General features: G+C 35.2%; 1 protein-coding gene across 3 annotated transcripts in view; it reads right to left on the bottom strand.

Annotated features, from left to right (window-relative positions):
• Window positions 1-2,669: 2,669 nt before the first annotated feature.
• Window positions 2,670-21,930, bottom strand: part of vta1 (vesicle (multivesicular body) trafficking 1) — a 70,899-nt gene continuing 51,638 nt past the window's right edge. For all 3 annotated transcript variants that reach the window (XM_088626295.1, XM_088626296.1, XM_088626297.1), the window contains 5 exons: window positions 20,730-20,805; window positions 18,058-18,169; window positions 8,729-8,911; window positions 6,376-6,453; window positions 2,670-3,363 (listed from right to left, as the gene is read on the bottom strand). In XM_088626295.1, coding sequence (XP_088482421.1) covers window positions 3,218-3,363; window positions 6,376-6,453; window positions 8,729-8,911; window positions 18,058-18,169; window positions 20,730-20,805 — 595 coding nt within the window. In that variant the 3' untranslated portion in view covers window positions 2,670-3,217. The remainder of the gene's footprint in view (window positions 3,364-6,375; window positions 6,454-8,728; window positions 8,912-18,057; window positions 18,170-20,729; window positions 20,806-21,930) is intronic.

Here is a 21,930-nt window from a genome sequence, read left to right as displayed (position 1 = left end):
TTTGTTTTTGCAGCACAACAAAGAAGTGATGCATTGTACCCAAAGAAAGGTGGGGGAATTTTTTAGGAATGACAGGTTATTTCTAGTCCTTTGCAAGCTCCACAATGTCTTACACAAAGTAGCAATTGGAGTCGTTTCACTAATCCCAGCTTTCTCCTGGTGGGTTTCAGACAGCTGTGCGCTGTCACTAAGGGAACCTCCATTACAGCTGGATAGTGACATGAACATGTTTGAACAGGTGACATCTGGATTATAGAGCCCAACCAAGAGAGCTCACTTACTGACTGGGGGACTCAGCCTCCATTTGGAGTTGACATGGACAGATCTCTGTGAAACATGCAATGGTTTTATAGTGCTCTAACTTCTAGGGTAAATTGTTTTTAAACATGAGAGGTTTTATTACGTCATTTGTTTAAATACTCTTATACTTTATATCAATATAACTTTATTTATAGGATGGATGCCTTTATATAGGTGTCACCATTTCTTAAAGGTAATTTGCTAATTTCAAAGGATCTCTAAACTACTTATTAGAACAAACCACCTAATTGAGTGGTTTGTTCTAAAACAGTGGTCAGAACTAAATTGTTGGAGGAATTAGAAATTGATGATTTAAGGGTGACCAATAACAAAAACACAACCCAAGCTTATAAAGCAATTAGAAATTTACTTTCAAAATGACAAACAAGACATTTAAAGGATAATGGTAGATTTTCTATCAAATAAAAAAGGAAGTTCACAAGTCTGATACACTTATTTAAAGTGTATCAGAACTCATAAATGATGCATAAGTTCATATCAGGAAATGCCTTCAGAGTAGATTTAATCACCTTTAGTTAGCAGATATTTTCTTTTTTTTGAACAACTTTAGAATGAAATAAATTGATAGCATTATTAAAATTAAAACGAATATACCTATATATGTAAATATACAGTAGATGATAAACATGTATAAATTGTTCTGTTACACACATAAATGGTTTGGAGCTGAAACATAAAAGCTTGGTACTTTAAATTCCTTAAAACACCTTTAATACTTTTAAGCAAACATTTAAAAGCAGATACTTTGTAAGATATTTGTAATAGTACTGATGTTTAATGATTTTGAAATGCAATTTTACCCTATTTTCAAATGTTAACACTTGTCAACAAATTCTGTTTGTATTCATTTTATGGATAATTTATATGGTATAATATTTCACATTAGACTTTAATACACACCATTTGTACTTGAGCATGCTTCACTGTTTGCTTAATTTTCTACACTGGAGGGTAACGTTCCATAATTATGTTCACACAGTTACCAGCTCTTGCATGTTACCTTCAGAGAAGAAGAGCTTTTAATTGCAAGTGCTAGTGAATTATAGTTCTCTAAGGACCTAGAAGATACATTTATGAATAATGATACTGAAATGTCGGAGGTTAATTGAGTTTAACAAGATGAATATCACAAGTTTGTAAGATAACAAAACTTCATAAATAGAATACATATCACTAATTGCTTTGTTTATTCTAGTCACTCAAAGCAATATGTACTGTATGCATGATATTTATGCAATCATATTTCTTTTCATTTTAATCAGAAAACATTAAGAACACAGTACATAAATTAAATGATTAACAAAAATATTCAATTTTATGCTGTTCATATTTATATAACCAAGCTACCTCAACATTATTTTCACTTCTATTCCACTGAGGTATTACGTTTGAAGTTTACCTTCAAACTGTCGCTTAAATTTAGTAGCATGACAGCAGAAGGAAGTTTTAACGTGTAGGAAACTTCAGCATCTTATGGGTCATGGGGGAGAGGGGTCCAAACCAAAAGGCTGACCTTCATAGATGTTTATGCATACTTAATTGATAAATCTTATGAAAAATAATGCATGGAAGAAACTAATCTCCACACGTTCTCACTTATCTTAAGGGCACAGTATGACCTACTGTATGCAATGGTAAAATGAACAAGAAATACAATAACACCTTTACTTAGGTAAAATGGGTAAATGGTGTTAATGAATTTGACCAGTTTTGTTTTAATCTTTATTGTGAGTATTGCCCAAGCACTGTACTAAAATCAACTATTTGGGTTTTAGCATTGTAGTTTTTAAATGATTTTACTGACATTATGCAGTTCAATATGTACACATTTAGTATTTCTTTCTATTGCCTCAGACCCTCTATGAGTAAACATATATTTATTCTTGTGAAAATCACTTTACAGAGAAGATGACACATATGTGCAAGAAGCAAATGCAGTTGCACATGTAAATTATACACACAAAACGTCCCAGTTCATTTCTATGTATGTCTTACTGGGCAATTTAATTGATAGATCAACTTAATAAGACTTCCAATAACAAACAATAATACATTTTCTTATGTTAGCAGTATGCAATGGTGTCAGCTGAAGATAAAATCAGCAAATTCAGTTCATTTACAGTATAACCTTAAGATATGGAACATTACAACTCAGTAAGTAGAAAGAGCTGGAAATTTGGTGCTACTTTATGATAAGAAATTGTGAAAGCCTGCTATGGATTAAACATAAACCCTTTTTCTTAAGAGTCACCACAGCTTTCTAGATGTACAGTGATAATCAAGCCAGAAATGTCACTCAATGATCAAGAAATAAAATGCTCTTCATTGACAGTTATTGAAATAATACATTTTCATCTTTTAAGTCTCAAAAATCATTTTATTAACAAACTAAAATGGCAAACCTTTCGCTACAGAAAAAAAACACTGCACAGTGCATGTCCTTAAGAAATGACATTCATTCTGCCTAAATATGTTGACTCTAACTGAAACATTTTAGTCTATTTTTAATGGAGTTAATTCAGATACCTTACTTTAACTTGCTTACTAATATAAAGGGCCTAGCAAATACAAGCATGCCAGCTGAGATTCATTTCTCTGCTGCTGTAAAAAGTTTGATAAATCATAACTTTGTTACCTGTGTGTTTTACTGTTTTACGTGAAGTAATTAACATCAAAAGCTTAAATGATTCAGTTCAAGACAGTTCATTATTTCAGTAATAGGTTGTCAATAAAAGCTACAGCAGGAATCCAGTAGAGACACACATTTCATTGTTGTTTATAGTGAATTTGAGGGCTTCAACAGAATTGCTTTCTTCAGATACAGCTGAGGGTGGAGTAATAGCCTCTTGGTTCTTTTGGCCAGATAACTGATACACTGACACTGAAGACAAAGGTTTCATTCTTTTCCTGTAGTAAGTAACTTGAGGGCTTTTTGCAGATTCTGGACTGCTGTGCCGACGTCTTCATACTGCAGAGCACTGCCAGCATATTTGCAGTATTTCTGAGCCCTGGTGTAATCTTCTGGTGTGAGCCGAACTTCACCTGTTGGAACACAAACTAGAAAGTCTGCTTTTTTCTCAGAAAGCTATGTTTCTTACTAGTGATTTTCTCTAAATGTGTGATTTCAGCATAATGCATTTAGACTAAAGTGTTGAACACCAAGGAAGTTGTCTAAACCCAAACAATGAGAAAAACGTGCAAATTATAGACTGTTCAGTAATGAAAAGGCATTTGGCAGAGAGAAATACAGGGAAAAGGAGTTAGAGGAATAAATCGCAAAACCTGGACAAGAGTCAGGTTTTGCAAGTCAATAAATGGATCATTCCAAGCCAAAGTCAAAAACCGATGGTCAACACGGGCTTTAAAATGCTGATGATGCAGCCTTCAAGAAACAGTAACAAAAAATAAGTATAAGCTATATCTCTTTCAATCTGAATGTTTAAATCTACTTATGTCAGCAAAGACTACTGTGTAATACAAGTGAAATTCTGCTGTCAGGGCTATGCACTTGTACAGCTACAATAATGAAGATTTTGTAGGTATCTTTAAATATTCAGGGAAAACAGACAGGTAAAACATGTTCCAATTAAGCAAAATAATTGACTCCATTGTGTCACTAAGGGCTCAGTGGGAATAAAGAACAGAATACTGTGGCTTTCCAGGACCAGTGTAGGATAATTGGCAAACTAGTTCATGTAAAACACTTTTTTGTAATCTTCATCTATAAAAATAAATGATATATATGGTAGTATCACAGTGAAGACTGCGTGCCACTTAAGAAAAATATAATCAATATTACAGTCTACTTGTAATAAGTTTAAGCTATTTTAAAATCTGCATTCAAGCAAATTTTAAACAGACAAGGAGCATCCATCCTAGGCGTCATGGTATCTTTTGCTGGTATAAGATACACTACTCAGTGGCTTGGAAATGTTCTTGACTAGACATATAAGTATACATAAGCTTCTCATATTCATTTCCTTTTGAGTAAAATGGTGTAAAGTATTTTTTCATGGATAACTTTTTTCTCCTCAAAATAGAAAATAACAGAGGTCAAATCAAAACATGTCACCCTTCATTTTAATTCCACTGCAGGGAGACGTTTTAATGTGGCTTTGCTAGTAATGTAGTCTCCTGTACATGTTTCAAAATACATAGTACTTTCAATGATGTAAAAGATCGTGGGGATTGATCCCCTAACATGCAAATAAATTATTAACTGTATTTCTCTAGTTTAAATAAACAGCTATAACTGATATACAGCACTGCATGCAGACAAGGCAAGGAATTTTCTTGAGGTTCCCCACAAGCAACTCCTATTTACCACCAGTCAGCCAAATTGTAGGTTTAGCAGAAGTGGTGGTAAACTCAATACTCACTCATTTGCAAAAGTACAAGTACCACATACGTTACATACCCATTGTGCCACTAGCAATATGCAATACAGTGCACAGAACAGATTCTACAGTACATTAAAGTACACTTTACAAGTAATTTACCTATGGCATGTATTTACAGTAATCAGGACTATATGAAGAGGACAGACCTCTTGGTTAGAGATTATAACAAATATCAGATCAGAGCAGACTGACTGCCAAGACCGCAGGACTTAATGTCAGAGTGAGAATAGTAAGGACTGGGCTGATTTCATTAGGTCTGCCTTTACAAGATCATCATACACAACAAGCACAGTCACTAAACCTGTCTCAAGTCATTACAATCTGAGGTCAGAAAATCACGCTAGAGCTTGTTAATGTCAAGGGTAACTCACTGCTGGACCAGTAAAGGTATTATACTTGGGTAAGTTAAGCAAAATATTTTTTGTAAAATTACTCAATCAATATGGTTTACAGATCGGGAAGACTTGCAATAAATTTCTTTGTATGACTGCATCCTGCCATTGCTTAAGAAAGGTTACATGTGACCTTACTGAAAATTATGTTGGCTGGTTCCTGAGGCATTCCTGCACTGCCACTTACTGTAAATCGACAATATATCATCATCACAAAAGCCTCAAACTCAGAGAACGTCCTTTACCAGGCCAAACAGATAAAAAATGTGATGGTAAAAGGTTCAGACTACAGATTAGGTAATTAACAGTTTAAAACCAAGCTCATTAATGTGCTGCATTGTAGCCATTGTTATGTGGTGGCATGTGTTGTCATGTTGTGGGATAAGCTAATATATAGTCTGGAAAGCTCTCTGAAGAAAGAAGTTGTGATTACCGAATACAATACAAATACATGGGTGCCTGACCAGCAAGATACTCTGTGTATAAGGTTGAACAGCTTGTTGCTTGTGAAAAGGCACAAATATGCCTAATCAATCATCAATTTTATCTTTACAGCTACAGCCCAACAAATGAGACTGAGGTCACAGATCAGGAGGAGAACATAGTAGCATATGTGCAGTGTGGAAATGTTCCAAACTTTGGTGGGAGACATTCAATCAAAATTAAATTAACTTTTTTAATTTTTAAAAAGATACAACCGTAAATGCCCATCAACATCTTCAGGACAGTGCTTGTTATAAGAAAGGGAATAGCCACTCCTACACATTTCTCTGTATTTTATATGCTTATGTTTACATAATTAATTTTAAGAGGACTTAACATTAAAGGCCTGAAACTTAGTTGCATCACAACTTACCAATATTTTCAACCCCTTTCAATAAAGTCCCATTTTGTTGTATTAAAAAGATACACATTTTTAAATATTTTTAACCAAATTAATGCTCCAACTAAAAACTGAGATTTCAGTGAAGTGAAGTTGATTTGTAAAAATATGTACACATTTTCGTTCCAATAATTCCGTTTACTAGTATTGATAAGCAGGAGAAGTAAAAAAAAAAGCCGCGGTGTACCAACTCCTCGAATTACAATGAAGTACAGAGTCATTTCAGTCCAATAACAGCAACTTTCTAACTTGTATTACACAGAATGTGACAAACTGAGTTTCAACTCGTATAGAGAGAAATTAAATTCTACAGAGATGTCAAGTTCCAGCTGCAGACTGAAGAAGAGCTGTTTGCCACCTTTGCAGTCCCTAACCTTACCTTGCTGGTTGGTGTTCAGCAGTGAGGGGTCAACTGCAGGAATGCTCCTAGGAACAGGCACAGGTTTAACAGCCTCTCCTGTGGACAAGGGGAACAGACCAGACACTCGTTTGCCACCAGGAAAAACACAACTTTTTACGAATCACCAAAACACTATTCATATGAGTATTTTTAGAAAGGATGTGTTTATAGACCAAAAAAACCCTGAATTAAGACTTTATTCCAGTAATAACATCTTTAGCTGTAGTACAATACAGATGTTGCCATCATTAACAATAAATCTGATATAAAGGGTATACAGTACCTGGAAGCACATGCATTTAAACATGAAGGGAACGTGATTTCTAAAAACTGAAATGTTATGATTTTTAGATTTTAAAAAAGTTCTCAGTGTTATTCTGAATTTAATTAGAAAGGGCTACTCCTGGGGTCAATCGCAGCAGATTAGTCATTTCCGAAGTGGCTGAAAGGGAGTTACGTTAATTAAGTAGTGCACACAACGGGAAGCATACTCTGCTAAAGGTATGACCTCAATCTTTTCTCAGTTCTTAAAAGGTGCAGAAATGAAAACAGGAAATCTCATAAGGAAAAATGCTGTTCTGAACAGAACCGGCCCAGAACACACTGCTCACATTATAAAAATAAGGATTAATTGTAATTTTTGTATAGAAAATGAGAATGTACATAGCAGGTACCATGGTTTGTAATACAACCCAAACTTCTAACCCAACCTAAACGTCTATATATTTCAGATTAATATTAGTTCAGTATTTTGATTAAACTTACTTACTTTTTGAAGATAATTAAAAAATGTGTTGACTGTGTGGACCACTTCATAAATACTAGAATAGCTATACCATTTAAAGTACAAAAATGACATTTATCATAATGCTGTGACTACACAATGTAGCTACTGCATTATTTAAAAAACGAAAATAATTAAACAAACATTATTTAAAAATGACTGAAGATACAAGCAAGTAAAATTCATCTTCACAGGTGTTTAAGCAATGCTCTGGACCCACCCATCTCTTAAAATTTCTTTAAAAAAGTGAAATAAGAATAAACCTTTTAAAGTAACACGTTCTATAAAAAAATCAAAACCATAGTATGCAAACCATACTTATATTTAGGACAAAATACTCCAAAGCAAAATAAATTTGCCTTTTTGATTGCTGACCTATAACAGAATAATTGTGAATAATTGTGCAGTAACAGAACACCTGTATGGATACACCTGTATACATACAAATTTCTAGAAACCATTCAGTTCTGCCAGATCACAATGTGCCACCAGAACTCACAGTCCAAAGAAGAGGAAGGGTTCACCCTTCAACCTGAATAATACTTAAAGTTTCTGAATTCAAAGTGGATATATTCTAACACAATATTTAGAAATGCATTTACCTCGGCAATCACATAAGGAAATTTGCTAATACTCCACATACAATGGAATGCGAAAGGAAAAATGATTAAGCCAGTTTCCCATGCATGTAAAATAAGCCAAAGTACACAAGTTGTAATCACAAGGTCTTTACCCTGTTGGTATTTGTCTTATTTGGTTAGTACAGGCCAATTTCAAAAAGCTGCTTTGGCCCGCTTTGTTACTTCCAAACTGAATAATCTGCTATCACACTTGCTGGACTGTGAGAAGAAAACTCAACAATATGAACACATTTAAATACACATTGAATACATTTGAAGGAAGGAGTCTGACTTGCTTTTGTACGAGTTTGCATTTTATTTTGTTCTTTGTCAGTTCTGTTTTAAAAAAAAATAGAAATGTGGTAAAAGCAAGCCTACAGCTTGAGCAGCAGCAAATTCTATAACTTAGATAAATACATATATTTAAATGATATATAACGCCCTCACACAAGAAGCATTACTTTTATTTTCTTCATGCCATATTCTTGCAATGCTATGCTTTACAAAGAGATACCAACTTCCCCATGACTAACACATAAATATATTCCAGTAAATTCAATTGTATGCCAGTATCCTCAAAGGAAAAAGAAAGGTTGCTTGGCACATTTCCTTTTTAAACATATTAAAAATGACAAAGTATTCTTTCATAACAGACCAGAGGAAAAAAGAAAAAGAGAACTACATTAACCAATATTTATTTTTATGGTTTGTTTTAAAAGCTATGCAAAATCTAATTTAATCTTTGTGGTAAATGAACAAAATCTCATATATAATAAAATATAACTGGGTTACTGTAGTGTACAGTCATCCCTCTGTTTTACAGAAGACCTTTAACACCAGGCCACAGTGAGATGGAATGATCAAGGCGGCTCTAATTATTTGAACACAGTACACACGCCAGGGGCCGGACGGTGCTTTCATGCTGTACCTGTAGTGGGAGGCACCTCTGCAGGGGTGTTGGCCGGGGCGTGGGCCCCTGGTGGAATATGGATGTTGCTGAAGTTGGAGGGTGGCACACCACCTGTATCGGCCGTGGGGAAGCTTGGCTGGGAAGGCTGCGGAGGTTGCAGAGGCTGAAATGATGCCCCGGCGTCAGTGTCATATTCATCATCTGTGGGGAAAAACAACAGAAACTCAAAAGGGTTATCAACACAACAGATGACTTTGCTGTACAGTATGTCTAGTTATACATGTAAACATACGCACATGAGGCTCCAAATTAGAAGGGGCCATTTGGCCAAACTAGTCCATTTAGCTGCAAGTACCTAATTGATCTAAAGCTCTTATCCAGCTGTTTTGTTAAAAAAAAGGCAGGGCATCAGCTTCAACAACATGGCTGGATAACTACTTTCTTCTTCGCAGTTTCACATGGTTTCTACTTATGCCCTCTTGTTCTTTCTTGTCAATTCTGAAGACATCATTAGGGTTAACTTTGTGAAATCCTTTGAGGATTTTTAATAACTTAACACAGTCCCATCATAATCTTCTCTACTAAAGACTAAAAAAGTGTCTACTAAAGTTCTATATAGTTTCTATCAAAGACTAAAGGCTCTATCCTTTAGCCAGATCTCAATCCAGAATAAGAAGATTAAGAAAAATAATATTTTTATTTTACCTGATAAACCAGTTGAGAACAAGTTCTCATTTACACTGATGACCTGGTTAAGAGGCTTACACCACCATTTCACAAAAGAAAAACAGTGAAAGAAATATGAGAACATTCAGTAAATTCAATTAACATGACAAGATGAAAAATAAGAGGATATGGAAGAGTTAACAAGTACCAAATATGAGGCAGAAAAGATTTAATCACGTCTCCAAATGCCCCAAAATACACAGGGGGATCATTTTAGTTTACACTACAAGTTTTAGTTTACACTCTGGTAGATGTTTTTGGAATATACAGTTTGATAAAAAATACTACATTTTAAATTGCAATTAAAGATCTGTAAATTAGTTTAAACCAGTGAAGCATGGTCATGTATGCAGAGAAAGCTGAACATTCAAACAATATAATTCACGATAATATGTAAAACAAGGTGCCCAAATACAAAGCATGACAAAATGGTGAAGGACAAAGCCTCCTAACAACAACTTTAAAGACCATTCTGTAAACATCACTGTAGTCTAACATGGGAAGTGTGGACATTTCAAAGTTCACACCCACTGCTCGAGTTATGTAAATGTCTTCTTCTGCTTGTCTTGTACAGTATGTAACCCAAATGTTATGCAAGTCAGAAGCAACCCTTTCTTAGCCACTGCATGAACACATAGAGAGAATTACCATTCATGATATTTATAAATAAAAACATTTTACCTAAGGAGAACAATGAATATAGAATCCATTTAAAAAACATGCAGTACAGTCAATACATTCAGCACTGGAAAGGGAGTAAATTACTATGTATAAATACTGTATTGTACTTTTTTTCACCATATACTGAACTGTAGTTAACTGTAATTACACACAAAATAAAATAAACAGTAAAAAATAATATCACTACTTTTTTATTATACCTGTGAAGCATCTTGGTGAATGCTTTTGTACTTCTTACTACTTTAAATCTTTGCCGTAGTGCACAATTTGCTGTACATTTTTCTAAACTCAAAAGATTAAAAAAACATTTACACTAACTTGGAAAAATAAAGCAAATTTTGTTCTGAATCAAAGACTTTGAATATTGACCCACATTTGCCATTCATTGTTGCTTTTATGTCTAAATTACTTGCGGAATTGTGTTTATACATGTGTATATTTATACACTATGTCTTTTTTCTCATACAATTTTTGTATGCAAAGCTCAAATGGACAAACTGTTTTATGCATGCAATTACACATTATTTTATTTTCCTGATTGTAAAAACATAGTCATGACTTCGGTGTCCTTATTTTCCTTGTATCCCATACTTCAAAACAGTTGTGTCAGGTAGAAGTCCTGAGACATAATATTAAAATTAACTTGATATGTTTTAGTTAACAAGATAGCCAGCAGCCATATCACCCTGCAACTCACAAATGGAAACCCACTGAAGCTCAGCAGGTGTGAGCCTGGTCAGTACCTGGATGGGAGACCTCCTGGGAAAAACTAAGGTTGCTGCTGGAAGTGGTGTTAGTGGTGCCAGCAGGGAGCACTCACCCTGTGGTCTATGTGGGTCCTAGTGCCCCAGTATAGTGACGGGGACACTATACTGTAAAAAGGCGCCGCCCTTCGGATGAGACGTAAAAATCCCAGGGCGTTTCTCGAAAAGAGTAGGGGTGTAACCCAGGTGTCCCAACCTAATTTTCCACTGGCCCTTACCATTCATGGCCCCCTAAAATCCCCCATCTATGAATTGGCCTCATAACTCTGTTCTCCTCCCCACTGATAGCTGGTGCGTGGTGAGTGTTCTGGCACATTATGTCTGCTGTCGCATCATCCAGGTGGGGCTGCACATTGGTGATTCGGGGGGAGTTCCCATTACTGTAAAGCGCTTTGAGTGGTGTGTCCAGAAAAGTGTAAGCAATTATTAATAATTAAGATGGTAAAATTAATGTGACATGCTTTAGTTAATAAAACTATAATATCAAGATTGTCCTCTTTGTGATGAGTACTTCAAAAAATAAAGAAACTTAAACATTATTGAATTTAATAACATCAATAACAGGAACAGCACTTAATGGAAGTGAAAGATACCTAACACCCTAACCTTTACGATTAAGGACATCCCTGATGAATGATCCTGATATTATCATCCCTTCTGCTTAGTGTGCATTATCTGAACAGAAACCATAAAACAGCACATACAGTACAAAGTACATATAGTGTGTAATGTTTTTACAACAGCAAAGCACACCACACCATAGCACCATTCTGATTTTCCATCATTATTTTCCTTTTGTATACATGAGGCTGAAACAGAAAGAAAATTTGGGCCAATTTGCTGATAAGCCGTGCACTAAATGAGGAGAACTAAAGACGCCACATGCAGTCCATGGTATGTTGTGCCAAACCAGTTATTTCATTTTGCATTGTGAATTCAAAAAGTAAATATTGGGGACATAAGAACTAGTGGGAGAACAAATACAACTTCAATTTAAAATTCAGAATCCCATAGGCCTCCAGGCAGAATTGGGAATTCTTAATTCCACCTCAGCCAATCTTTTCTCTGTTCCAGCAAATTTTCTGTACCAGCTGTTGGTCTCATCCTGCCCTCCACAGAGAGGCTTTTACCAGATGAATCATTGAAGAGCCCCTGGGATATTTAAAGAAGTGGATCAGCATTTCCTGACATAGTAATGAGATACTCCTAAGAGCATTAATGCTGCTGTCAGGTGATTTGTATGCATAGAACAGATAATCAACAAATACACCTCAGTTTGTACAATCCTTTTTCTTTTCAATTTTCAAAGCTGCTTACAAGGGAACTAATACGTAATCTTGACATGATGACAGCAGAAAAGAGAAATGTGTTGTGTAAAATAATTTACACATTAACACCTAGATCTACAGTAAGTCACACGGTTGCCGGCCCACCCAAAAGAGAACAATAAACAAGAGCTTGAGTGGGGAGCTGCTTCTGTGTGTGCAGCTTGGAAAGGAAAAAGAAAATGTTAATTTCACACAGAAAGAAGAAAAAAAGTTCTAGCTGTTGAGTCTTCACTCTTGAAGATGGCTCAGCAGCTGAAACATTGTGTTGCTTCTGTTTTGTTAGTGTGGAATTAACCTTGTTCATCTTCAGTAACAGCATCCGAGTTCATTGTAAATCTTGAAAATGGTCTGTAGAAGAGTACAGGACTGCTTCTGTAAGCATTGGAAAACTATGGCAATTTAAAAGACATATAGCAGAAGCAGACTGCCTGATACCACAGCACTATGTGCCTATATAATTAAAACGTAGCCTATGTGCTTTCTTGACTTAAAAAAAATGCAATTTGCGTGTGTCCAACAAAAGCTGTCAAGTGTATTTTCCCAGGGTCTGTTTGTATTACTCAAAATTAATCAAAATACTACATTTCAGAATAAAAATAAAAATACTTTCCAAAACTGACGATACATCTTTCTTCTTTAATTCTATTGCTTTCGTAATTCCCAGATGAATTAAAACTTTTTTTAACATATAATTTTAAAATGGGTGCAAACTTACACAAGACTTTGACAGACAAATGGGAAATAGGCAACATAATCTAAAGGCATATGACTGCTGTTTGTTTGATTTAGATTTATTTTGCTCTCTTGGTTTCTCAAGGCTATTTTTCTCCTACAAATGTCTGTTTATTCAAAAAGGGCTATTTTCTGAATGAGCCATTTGAAGGTTAGATAATAACTGTGGTTTAAATTAAATATTTTTTCTAAGCCAAAAACAAACAACATAAGTACGCATTTTGCTGAAGGCACCATGTAACTGCTTAAATATACCCAGATATAAACAGCCGTCTGGAAGCCTGGAAAATAAGTGAAGGTGCTAACATTCCCAAAACCTACAATTCAGGCAAAAGCACAATTTCAGTGCAGTGCAGAGTTCTGACAGTGAAAGAAGAGGAACATTTTCCTGTGAATCTTAGCTTATCTTCAGTCATGCGTTGTTTTGTCCTTCCAAAGTTATACAGAATGTAGGACTACATTTAGGGGGTTAAGATCTTAATTCTGTACGGAAGAATACAAACACACAAACAAACCTGTCTTTTACATTTGTTTTAGAGGATATTACTCCATGAAAAGGAAACCAATTTAAAAAGCTAAACATTATTCCACAACATGCGTTTCCTGCAGAAAGCAGTAAAGAACATCCTTAATTGCATTATTTCATATGGTCCAACTGCACTATCGAAGTGTTTTATAAGTACACTGCACTGTACCAGGAACGGAAAATAAACTGAAAAATTAACTAAGTCATACAGGCTTCCCAAATAAGAAACATAAGCAGCCTCATAATGTTCACAACTGATACTAAGGACTAGAATTAACTGGTAACAGGTATATGATGTCAGAATGTACAGAGGTGCCAGAGTTACTACTGGTTTGCTGTTCTCAATATCATGACTGAAAATTTACCTCTAAGCCCAATAAGGGAAGGGCTTTAAGGGTCAAAGAAGAGATAGTAATATCAGACCCAGTCAGAAGAGCACAGAAAAATAATACACAGAAGACTGTTAGATTAGATTAAATAATAAATGTCAATACGTATTATTTCCATTTCCTCAAATATTTTCAAAATTCATGGGAAATTACATTACTACTGAACAATTAAGTAGTTAGAAATTCCTAACTTAAAGAAAGGCTAAAATATTTTCTTTGTTTTATCACAATTTGTTAACTGTTTTTAACCTTTTAGCTAGTAACACTATGCGGATATCAAGAAATATAAAAGTTACTTTTCAAAATGTCTATTATAATCAATGAAGTAAGAGTGGACCCATTAGAGTTGACCTTATGAGAAAGAGTGGACCTGGAACCACCAACAGGTCAAACATTTTAAGTTGATATATCCATAATAGAGTCTATATCTAAGACAAATGTTCAGTATGAATGATCAATGTGATGTCTAATTATGAACAAACCTAATTCTATAAAACTTCCCAAAGGACAAATTGCAAAATTAAAAGTTAAACTATTTAAAATTAATTTCTGCTAAGACATACTATAATTTTAGTACGGAAGAGTTGGAAAAAATCAGATTTTTAAATTACAACATGCCTGTATGACAAGTTCTTTATTTGACTTATGAAGGATTCACGCATGCTTATGAAATATGCAGGCTACCAATGGGACTTATTTTAATTGAGTGTTCTGATGTTATTCATTGAGACACCTGTTCAATTATGATCTTGGAAAACACTTAATTATGGCACAAGGGCCTTGTTTTTCCATTAAGAAGTAATGTGAAAATAATACAGTAGGTAAAACAGATTCTTTTCCCTTGGGATAGAATCTTGGGCAAGTGTGTTGCAGTCTGCATTAATTACATTTCCATCCTCATGAGAAAATAGATAAGAAAATCCTAGGAAGAAATAATGTTCTTTAATTTTATATTGAGCAAGATTCTGTTTATGACCAGGCATGAACATTTAACTCCGTAAACATTAGCAAAATTGACTCTAAGGAAGGAAATACGTAGCCTAATAATAATAATAATAATAAACTTTATTTTATATAGCGCCTTTAAAGGTGGCTTCTCAAAGCGCTTTACAGGATGACAATAACAATAAATAAGAAGACTACAACAATAAATAAGAAAAATTTCACAAGACAGGACACAATTATAATTACAGCAATACAACAATAACAATAGAGGAGACCGTGGAAGATGGTATTAAGAAGAGCAGAGGGGTGAAGAATGGAACCAGTTAAGTAAAGGCTTTTCTGAAAAGGAGGGTTTTGAGTCTGGATTTGAAGGAGTTTAGAGAAGGTGACTCTCTAATATCCTTGGGCAAGGAGTTCCAGAGCTTGGGGGCATAGCAGGAGAAGGCCCTGTCGCCCATACAATGTAGACGGGCTTGGGGGACAGTAAGGAGGGCAGAATTTGAAGAGCGGAGGTTGCGAGGTGGGGAGTAGGGCGATAAAAGTTCAGACAGGTATTGAGGTGCCAAGCCATGTAAAGCCTTGTAGGTGAGCATGAGGATTTTAAAGTCTACGCGGAATTTGACCGGAAGCCAGTGCAAGGACTCCAGGATAGGAGTAATGTGAACACTTGCACTAGATCTGGTCAGGATTCTGGCTGCTGAATTTTGGACATACTGCAGCCTAAGGGCAAGTAAAGACAGGAACTATTTTAAATATGTTAATGTGTTTTGTTTGGTCTGCAGCATGTATATAATGGCAGAATTATTATTATATTTAGATTCTTAATAATGACTCAGGACTATCATTCTAAAAGGCCACTGGTACCTCCAAAACAAGTGAATTCTTTCATGTGCAGTCCAAACGTAAATTGTCTCTTACTATTTGTAATTGACTAGACATTTTTGAAGAAAAGATGGCTAGCAAGTAAAGAACAAATTGTCCCTCTTGGTAACTCTTTATTTCAACCTCTACCTTCAGCACCTTTGGTAATTAAAACCCTGTGCTTGATAATCTTAAAACGTTGAGATTTCTTATGTGAACAGGAAAATTATGGCTTGCATTATCATTCACAGTTTGTTATAACCATATTCCATCAGCACAGATGATGCCTTAGGAAAATGTTAATCAAAAAGGTTGCCTGGAATTGGTTCTCTTCTGTTTAAACTGGTTTTTTTTCCCTCCATTCCTTTCTCCTTGCTCATTATCTTCCTCCACTTGCAAATGGAAAAGTCAAGCAAATACTGTATGTATCTAAAACAATGGCGCTTTTATTGTGGGATCTAACAAAGCAGGAATTATTGCAAATCTTTCAGCAACATCCTTCAAAGCAGGTTGACTGGCACAGCATGGCACATGAAAGATATTAAGACTAAAAAAATTTCTCTGTGATTGTTTAGATATTCACCATAAGCCGAGGCTTAGTAGATAAAGGCCTGTTCAAGCTGCTTGTTCTGTTTTTTTCCCATAGTTTTAAACTCCTTATATACTAAAGGTTTAGAGAACACTCTAATAATTGTTAATTTTCACCATTAATGCTTTATAAATGTGTGTGTAATATGATGTAAACATTACATTTAACATTATTTCACATGATTCTGGAATAAAATTAAAACGCTCTAAGTGTATGATGGAAAAAAATTTTTCCTGTTGGTTTTTACTATATATTTAATATCTCAATTATATATACTCAATCTAATATATTCTGCACTCTTCCTTAAAATACTCTAACCTCCTAATACTTAGGTATTCCCCTACATCCCATTACAACAGGTAGTAACCCTGGTTTATCTGTGTAGTATAATTCAAGTAAATGTAAAAAATAATTCATTGTAGAAGTGATATAATGTAAAAGGTCAAGGTAGACTGATTTCTGTTATAATGCAGTATAATTGGACATAATGAGAATGTACCAAGATAAAAGTCAATGTGTCTGTATCAAATAAAAGTATGATTTATTGCTTTTCGTTACATAAAATAAGTAGAAACAGATGTGGCTCTTCTGTACCACTACTTAACCAGACTGCGGTTTTGTTTTCTTTTCTCCCGACACTTACCCACCATTCAAAGTAAGCTCCCTTTTCTGAACATCCCCCTCTGCTGTGCATGTTTGACAGATGTAAGGAAACAATGCGAGATAAGATCCTGATGTGCAGACATAGTGGGGGAGAGACCATGATATCAGTTTTCTCTTGGCTTTGTTAGACATCATTGAGAATTACTTAACATGATGTCACTCCTTGGAGTGTGAAGCCCAGATCCTTCTCAAGAGACCTCCTAAACATAACATAAAATTAATAAAAGCGCAAGACCCAAATATACAGTATTTGCACATAAAATTTGAATTGCAAATGCCAATATAATTCTGTTCAAATGATATGGACTAACAACTTGATAGAAGTTACCTTCAAAGCCAAACAGCAAAACAAATATGTCCCCCCGGCACTGTCCTATGCTTATGTTCAGTGTGGAATCACAAACTAAAGCAATCCCACCAGACAGTGTAGAACATGACTTCATCTCTGACATGAACAGGTCAGACCAAACACAGCACACCCAGCAGATGTTGAGTGGAGAGACGTTTTATGGGTCAGGCTGACTATGAAAACCACGATCAGGTTCACATCATAGACTACTATATGCTGAAATGTTCCTCACCAGGCCTGTGTTAAAACCACTGCTTATTTTTAACTGCCTTTCAAACCCCCGATGATCTATATAATGATAATTGCCAATAGTCTGAGCTGTTGCCAATCTCCATCTAATTTCTAATTAAAATCATTAAATATTTAAGTATTTAAAATAAAAAAAAGTTTGTTGCCCTAATAAGAATTACTTCAGATGAAGAAATATTTTATTATAATTGAAAAGTAACAAACCATATTTCACAGCTATATCACTTACTTACAGAGGCAAAAAATACAGAATTAAACTCCACCCGTAATATTTAACAGATAAGAAGTCTTAAAGAATGGTAAGTTAAAAATCAGTTTAACTGCACGGAGAGCCATTAGGGTTCTTGTCTATGTTTCTGTACAAACTTTAAACTTGATAAGGCTCTTGAGAATACAATGTGGCTAACCTTTACAAACACGAGTATGCCAGTATACCCATTAAGGAAACAGTCTTCAATGCGCCTTCAGAAATGCTCAAGAAAATTTATTTTGTTAACAGGAGCCACGGTTTGTTTGTACCACTGATTGTTAATATCAGCCCTCACCATATGCTTCCCCTTCCATTCCAATAGGCCCAGCCTGGGGCGTCTCGCCATTCTTCAAACAGTTGTGGATGTAAGTTGCCTTCCACCTAGCATACTTCCTGTGCTGGATGTTCTGCAATGAAGAAAAAAGGAGAGTGTAATGAATGAATGAGTTAATTAATAAATAATAGTAAGAAGAAAAAATATAACCTTTATGACCTTTTTGGGGGGGGAAGGGAGGCATGCTGGGCTTCAGTTGTGACATTTTCAAATTTATCAGAACCATCACCTTATTTCTAATTAGATGTAAAAACAAAAGACCATTTAAAGGCTCCTATCTCACAGTTCAGCATGTTTTTCTTAGAGAATGGTCCAGAAGTAGCTGCTACAGCATGGTTGCAACAGGGGTTTGCACTGCATGAGGACCACAATGTATTCATCAGCTGGGCAGACTATTAAGCAGACTCTTGTAACATTTACAGTATTTAAGTGACACAGTTAAAAGTAAAGAAAAGAGACAATGTCCATTTGGGCAGTTGGCATAGATTATATTGGATACTTAATAGACATATACTAATATCCATTGTGGGATTGGTTTTACTGTAGTCTAAGTTGATACGTACCTTAAAGAAAATATGCCTATTTAATTCTTGTTCTGATTTGGCAATCCCCATACTATTGTTGCAGAAGGGGAATCCTCAAGCATTTAGGGATCAAACTTGACATGTTTTATGATGTCAAATTACTAACAGGACTCTTAAAACCCTGTGAGTTATTAACTCATAAAATGAGTTGCAACTTACAGAAGAAGAAAAGTCATATGGTTTGTTTATATTTTTGGTATAAACTTCCCTCAAACCTTTAATATGATAAGAAGGCAAACTGCCTAAATGGAGATGTAAATAAGATTAGCATAGTGGTTTTGTTTTCACCTGCAGCTGTGAATTCAAAGTGACCAGTAGAGAATACACTATTCATGGGACTGTGCAGAGATTCACTTCAAACTGCTGTGATGAACGTTGGAAAACCAAAACATTAGTTTTCCCGAAGATAAGGCACAGTGAAAAAAATCCATTCTACTTGGAACCTTAGAATCCAAAATGATTAAAACTGTGACAAAGGTCTGTTGACAGCTATGATTACAGCTTTGATATCACTTTAAATGTATGCATGCTGAAAGCTCATATTGTATCTGGCACTATACTTTAATTACAGGACAGCTAATTCCTGAATAAAAGTTAAGCTTTATTATGTCTACTGTTCAAAGTTCTCTTTCTGTACGTAACCAAATCCCTTTCTATTCATCATGGAAATCTATCAAATAGCAACATAAACTGGGAGATTCTGAAGGCTCATTGTTTGGGCTAATGTTACAGTATGAAGAAGCAGTGTTAAAAAACATCACCCAATGTGCTTTCTACGGTAGGGAAATGCCTGCCCCTTAGGGAGAGAAGAAAACTCAATGAAACATTGTACGTCTTCTGACACAGGTCACTTTTTTCTTTAAAAGGATGTCTGAGGCAACAGCACACAAATGTAGATGTTTAAATCTGAATGTTAGGGCAACAGCAATTAAAGACAGCTGAAATGCCTCTATTACAGACTGTTTCCACTCAGCAAACCATACAATTATTTAACATGTTCTCTGAATCGGTATGCAAAATAAAAATAAGCAAGTAGGCAAATATCTTCACAATTACTACTTAAATAGTAGCTTAGTCAAGTATCTTTACTTTCATTTACTGTATATTTTACTTTTTAACCTTATCATATCCTCTGTGCCACTGCTATTTCTGCTTGGACTGTTTATAACAATTCCAGATAAAACTGCCTCTGAATAGACTTTCCAGAGCTGATGGGAAAGGAAAAAAAGATAAAGAATGAAAAGAGTATAAATGAAATTAGGCTATTTGGCTCATCCAGCTTGTTTGCTTTTTTAGCTGGATCCCATCCAACTGTTTCTCAAAAGGGTATTAGCTTTAACAAAATGGCTGGGTTGTTTGTTCCATACTCCCACAACCCTTTGTGTACGAGGTGCTTCCTGTTGTCCTCTAAATGCACTTCCCTGTAGTTTTCACTTGTCTTAGCTGGTTCATGCTTCATTGACAATTCTGGAGATGTCTAATGGGTTGAATCTGTCAATACCTAAAGAATTTTTAATCATGCACCCTCACAGTCATCAATATTCAAAACTAAAAGTTTGTTAGCCTGTCAGTAAAGGACATTCCAGGATGTCAGTTTCCACTGGAAATCCCAAAGTAGCAATATTTGCAGTACCGTCACCAAAACTGTACAACTGAGGTACAGTTGTACAATTTGAGGTCTTCTGAGGTACAAATTGAGGTCTTACTAATGCATGGTACATTTGTACCATAACATTCCTTAATTTAAGCATGTATTTTAGCATTTCTTAAAATTGTATTGCAAATATAACACACTGTCTAGAAGATGATATGTTAACATAAACAGGTATTTTTCTGTTTATGTATCTTAAGACTGGAATATAAGAATTCATTTTATATAAGGAGCTTTATCAAAGGTCTTATGAAAATCCTAATATACCATATCATATTGACTGTTTGTATCCATTACCACTGTGCTTGCTCTAAAACATCTAACTGGTTAAAAGATAAATGCTTAAACTAAGTGTACCACCTGCATTAAATGCACAAGATTTTAGCCGCTTGGCTTACCTCTTCTGAAAGCTCACCAAACACTGAAAGAACATCAAACAAGAGACTTGCAGTGTAGAATGACTTTATCATATTCCTGTTAAAAAGTAAAAACAACAGCATAAATCCATGAAAGTATACACTACCTCTTGTGCTTGCCATTTAAAGAAGACAATGATCCTATAGGCATGAAATCATTCATAACAGTTTTAGTGGTATGTATTTTGTCTATATTGCAGACCGGACTGAAAACATGATGTTAGATTGTACGACATAAATGTTGAAATAAAATGTAAATCAACCATTACAAATCGCAGATTCATTTAGAGTGAAACAACATAAAACAAAAGAAGGACAAAACACAAACCAAATGTACAGAAGTTGGATTCTTGTACAGACAGCAATGCCATAACTCCTAATTTTTGTACTTGTGTGTGGGATACGACAGATTGACAGGGAGTACGAAAAGAAGCCATGAAAAGAGTTCATAAATGTTAACTGTACATCCCCAAAATGATATAATAGTGAATTTAACACTTGATCATAAAGTTCTGTGCTTCTGAAAATCAGTGCTTTTGCAAGAAGCAATGAAAACATTTCCTGTAGACTAAAGTCTGTATAACAAGGACTAAAACATTAATTATGTCCACATATAAATAAAATATTTCTATATTTGCTGTCATTCCCCAAAGTGCTTTATCACACAATGGAAACATATCCAGTTCTAGATTTGTTTTTATCAGGCAGGAGGCGGGTGGTCAAAGTACATCAGAAGATCGCAGAGCCACTTTTTTTAAACTTAGGTGCCCCCCAAGGCTGCTGTCTGTCACCACTTCTATACTCCTTGTATACAAATAACTATGTATCTACTACATGATCTGTGAAATTAATCAAGTTTGCTGACGATACTGGCAGGGCTAATAACAACAGACAAATCTCTGTGCAGGCAGGTGGTCACTGCTTTGGTGAGCTGTTGCAGCTCAAATAACTAAACCCAAAGAGGTAACATTTGACTTCAGATGTGACAGGGATGAATGACAGCCTCCTGGGATTGATTATCAGACAGTGAAGAGGGCAGATACCTTTAAGTTTCATAGCACAATCTTCTCTACCTTGAAATGGGAGGTCAATGAAAAAGCCCATCTTTCAGTCTTCAGCCTCAGTGTTTTCCCTTTTTGTGTTGCTAGATCATCTCATTGGTGCCTGTATGCCTGTACTGACC

The sequence above is a fragment of the Lepisosteus platostomus genome, chromosome 3 (genome assembly GCF_059453375.1).
Source record: "Lepisosteus platostomus isolate fLepPlt1 chromosome 3, fLepPlt1.hap1, whole genome shotgun sequence".
NCBI lineage: Eukaryota > Metazoa > Chordata > Actinopteri > Semionotiformes > Lepisosteidae > Lepisosteus > Lepisosteus platostomus.
Note: the sequence above shows the minus strand (reverse complement) of the source record. Positions and strands in the feature narration are given on the sequence as shown.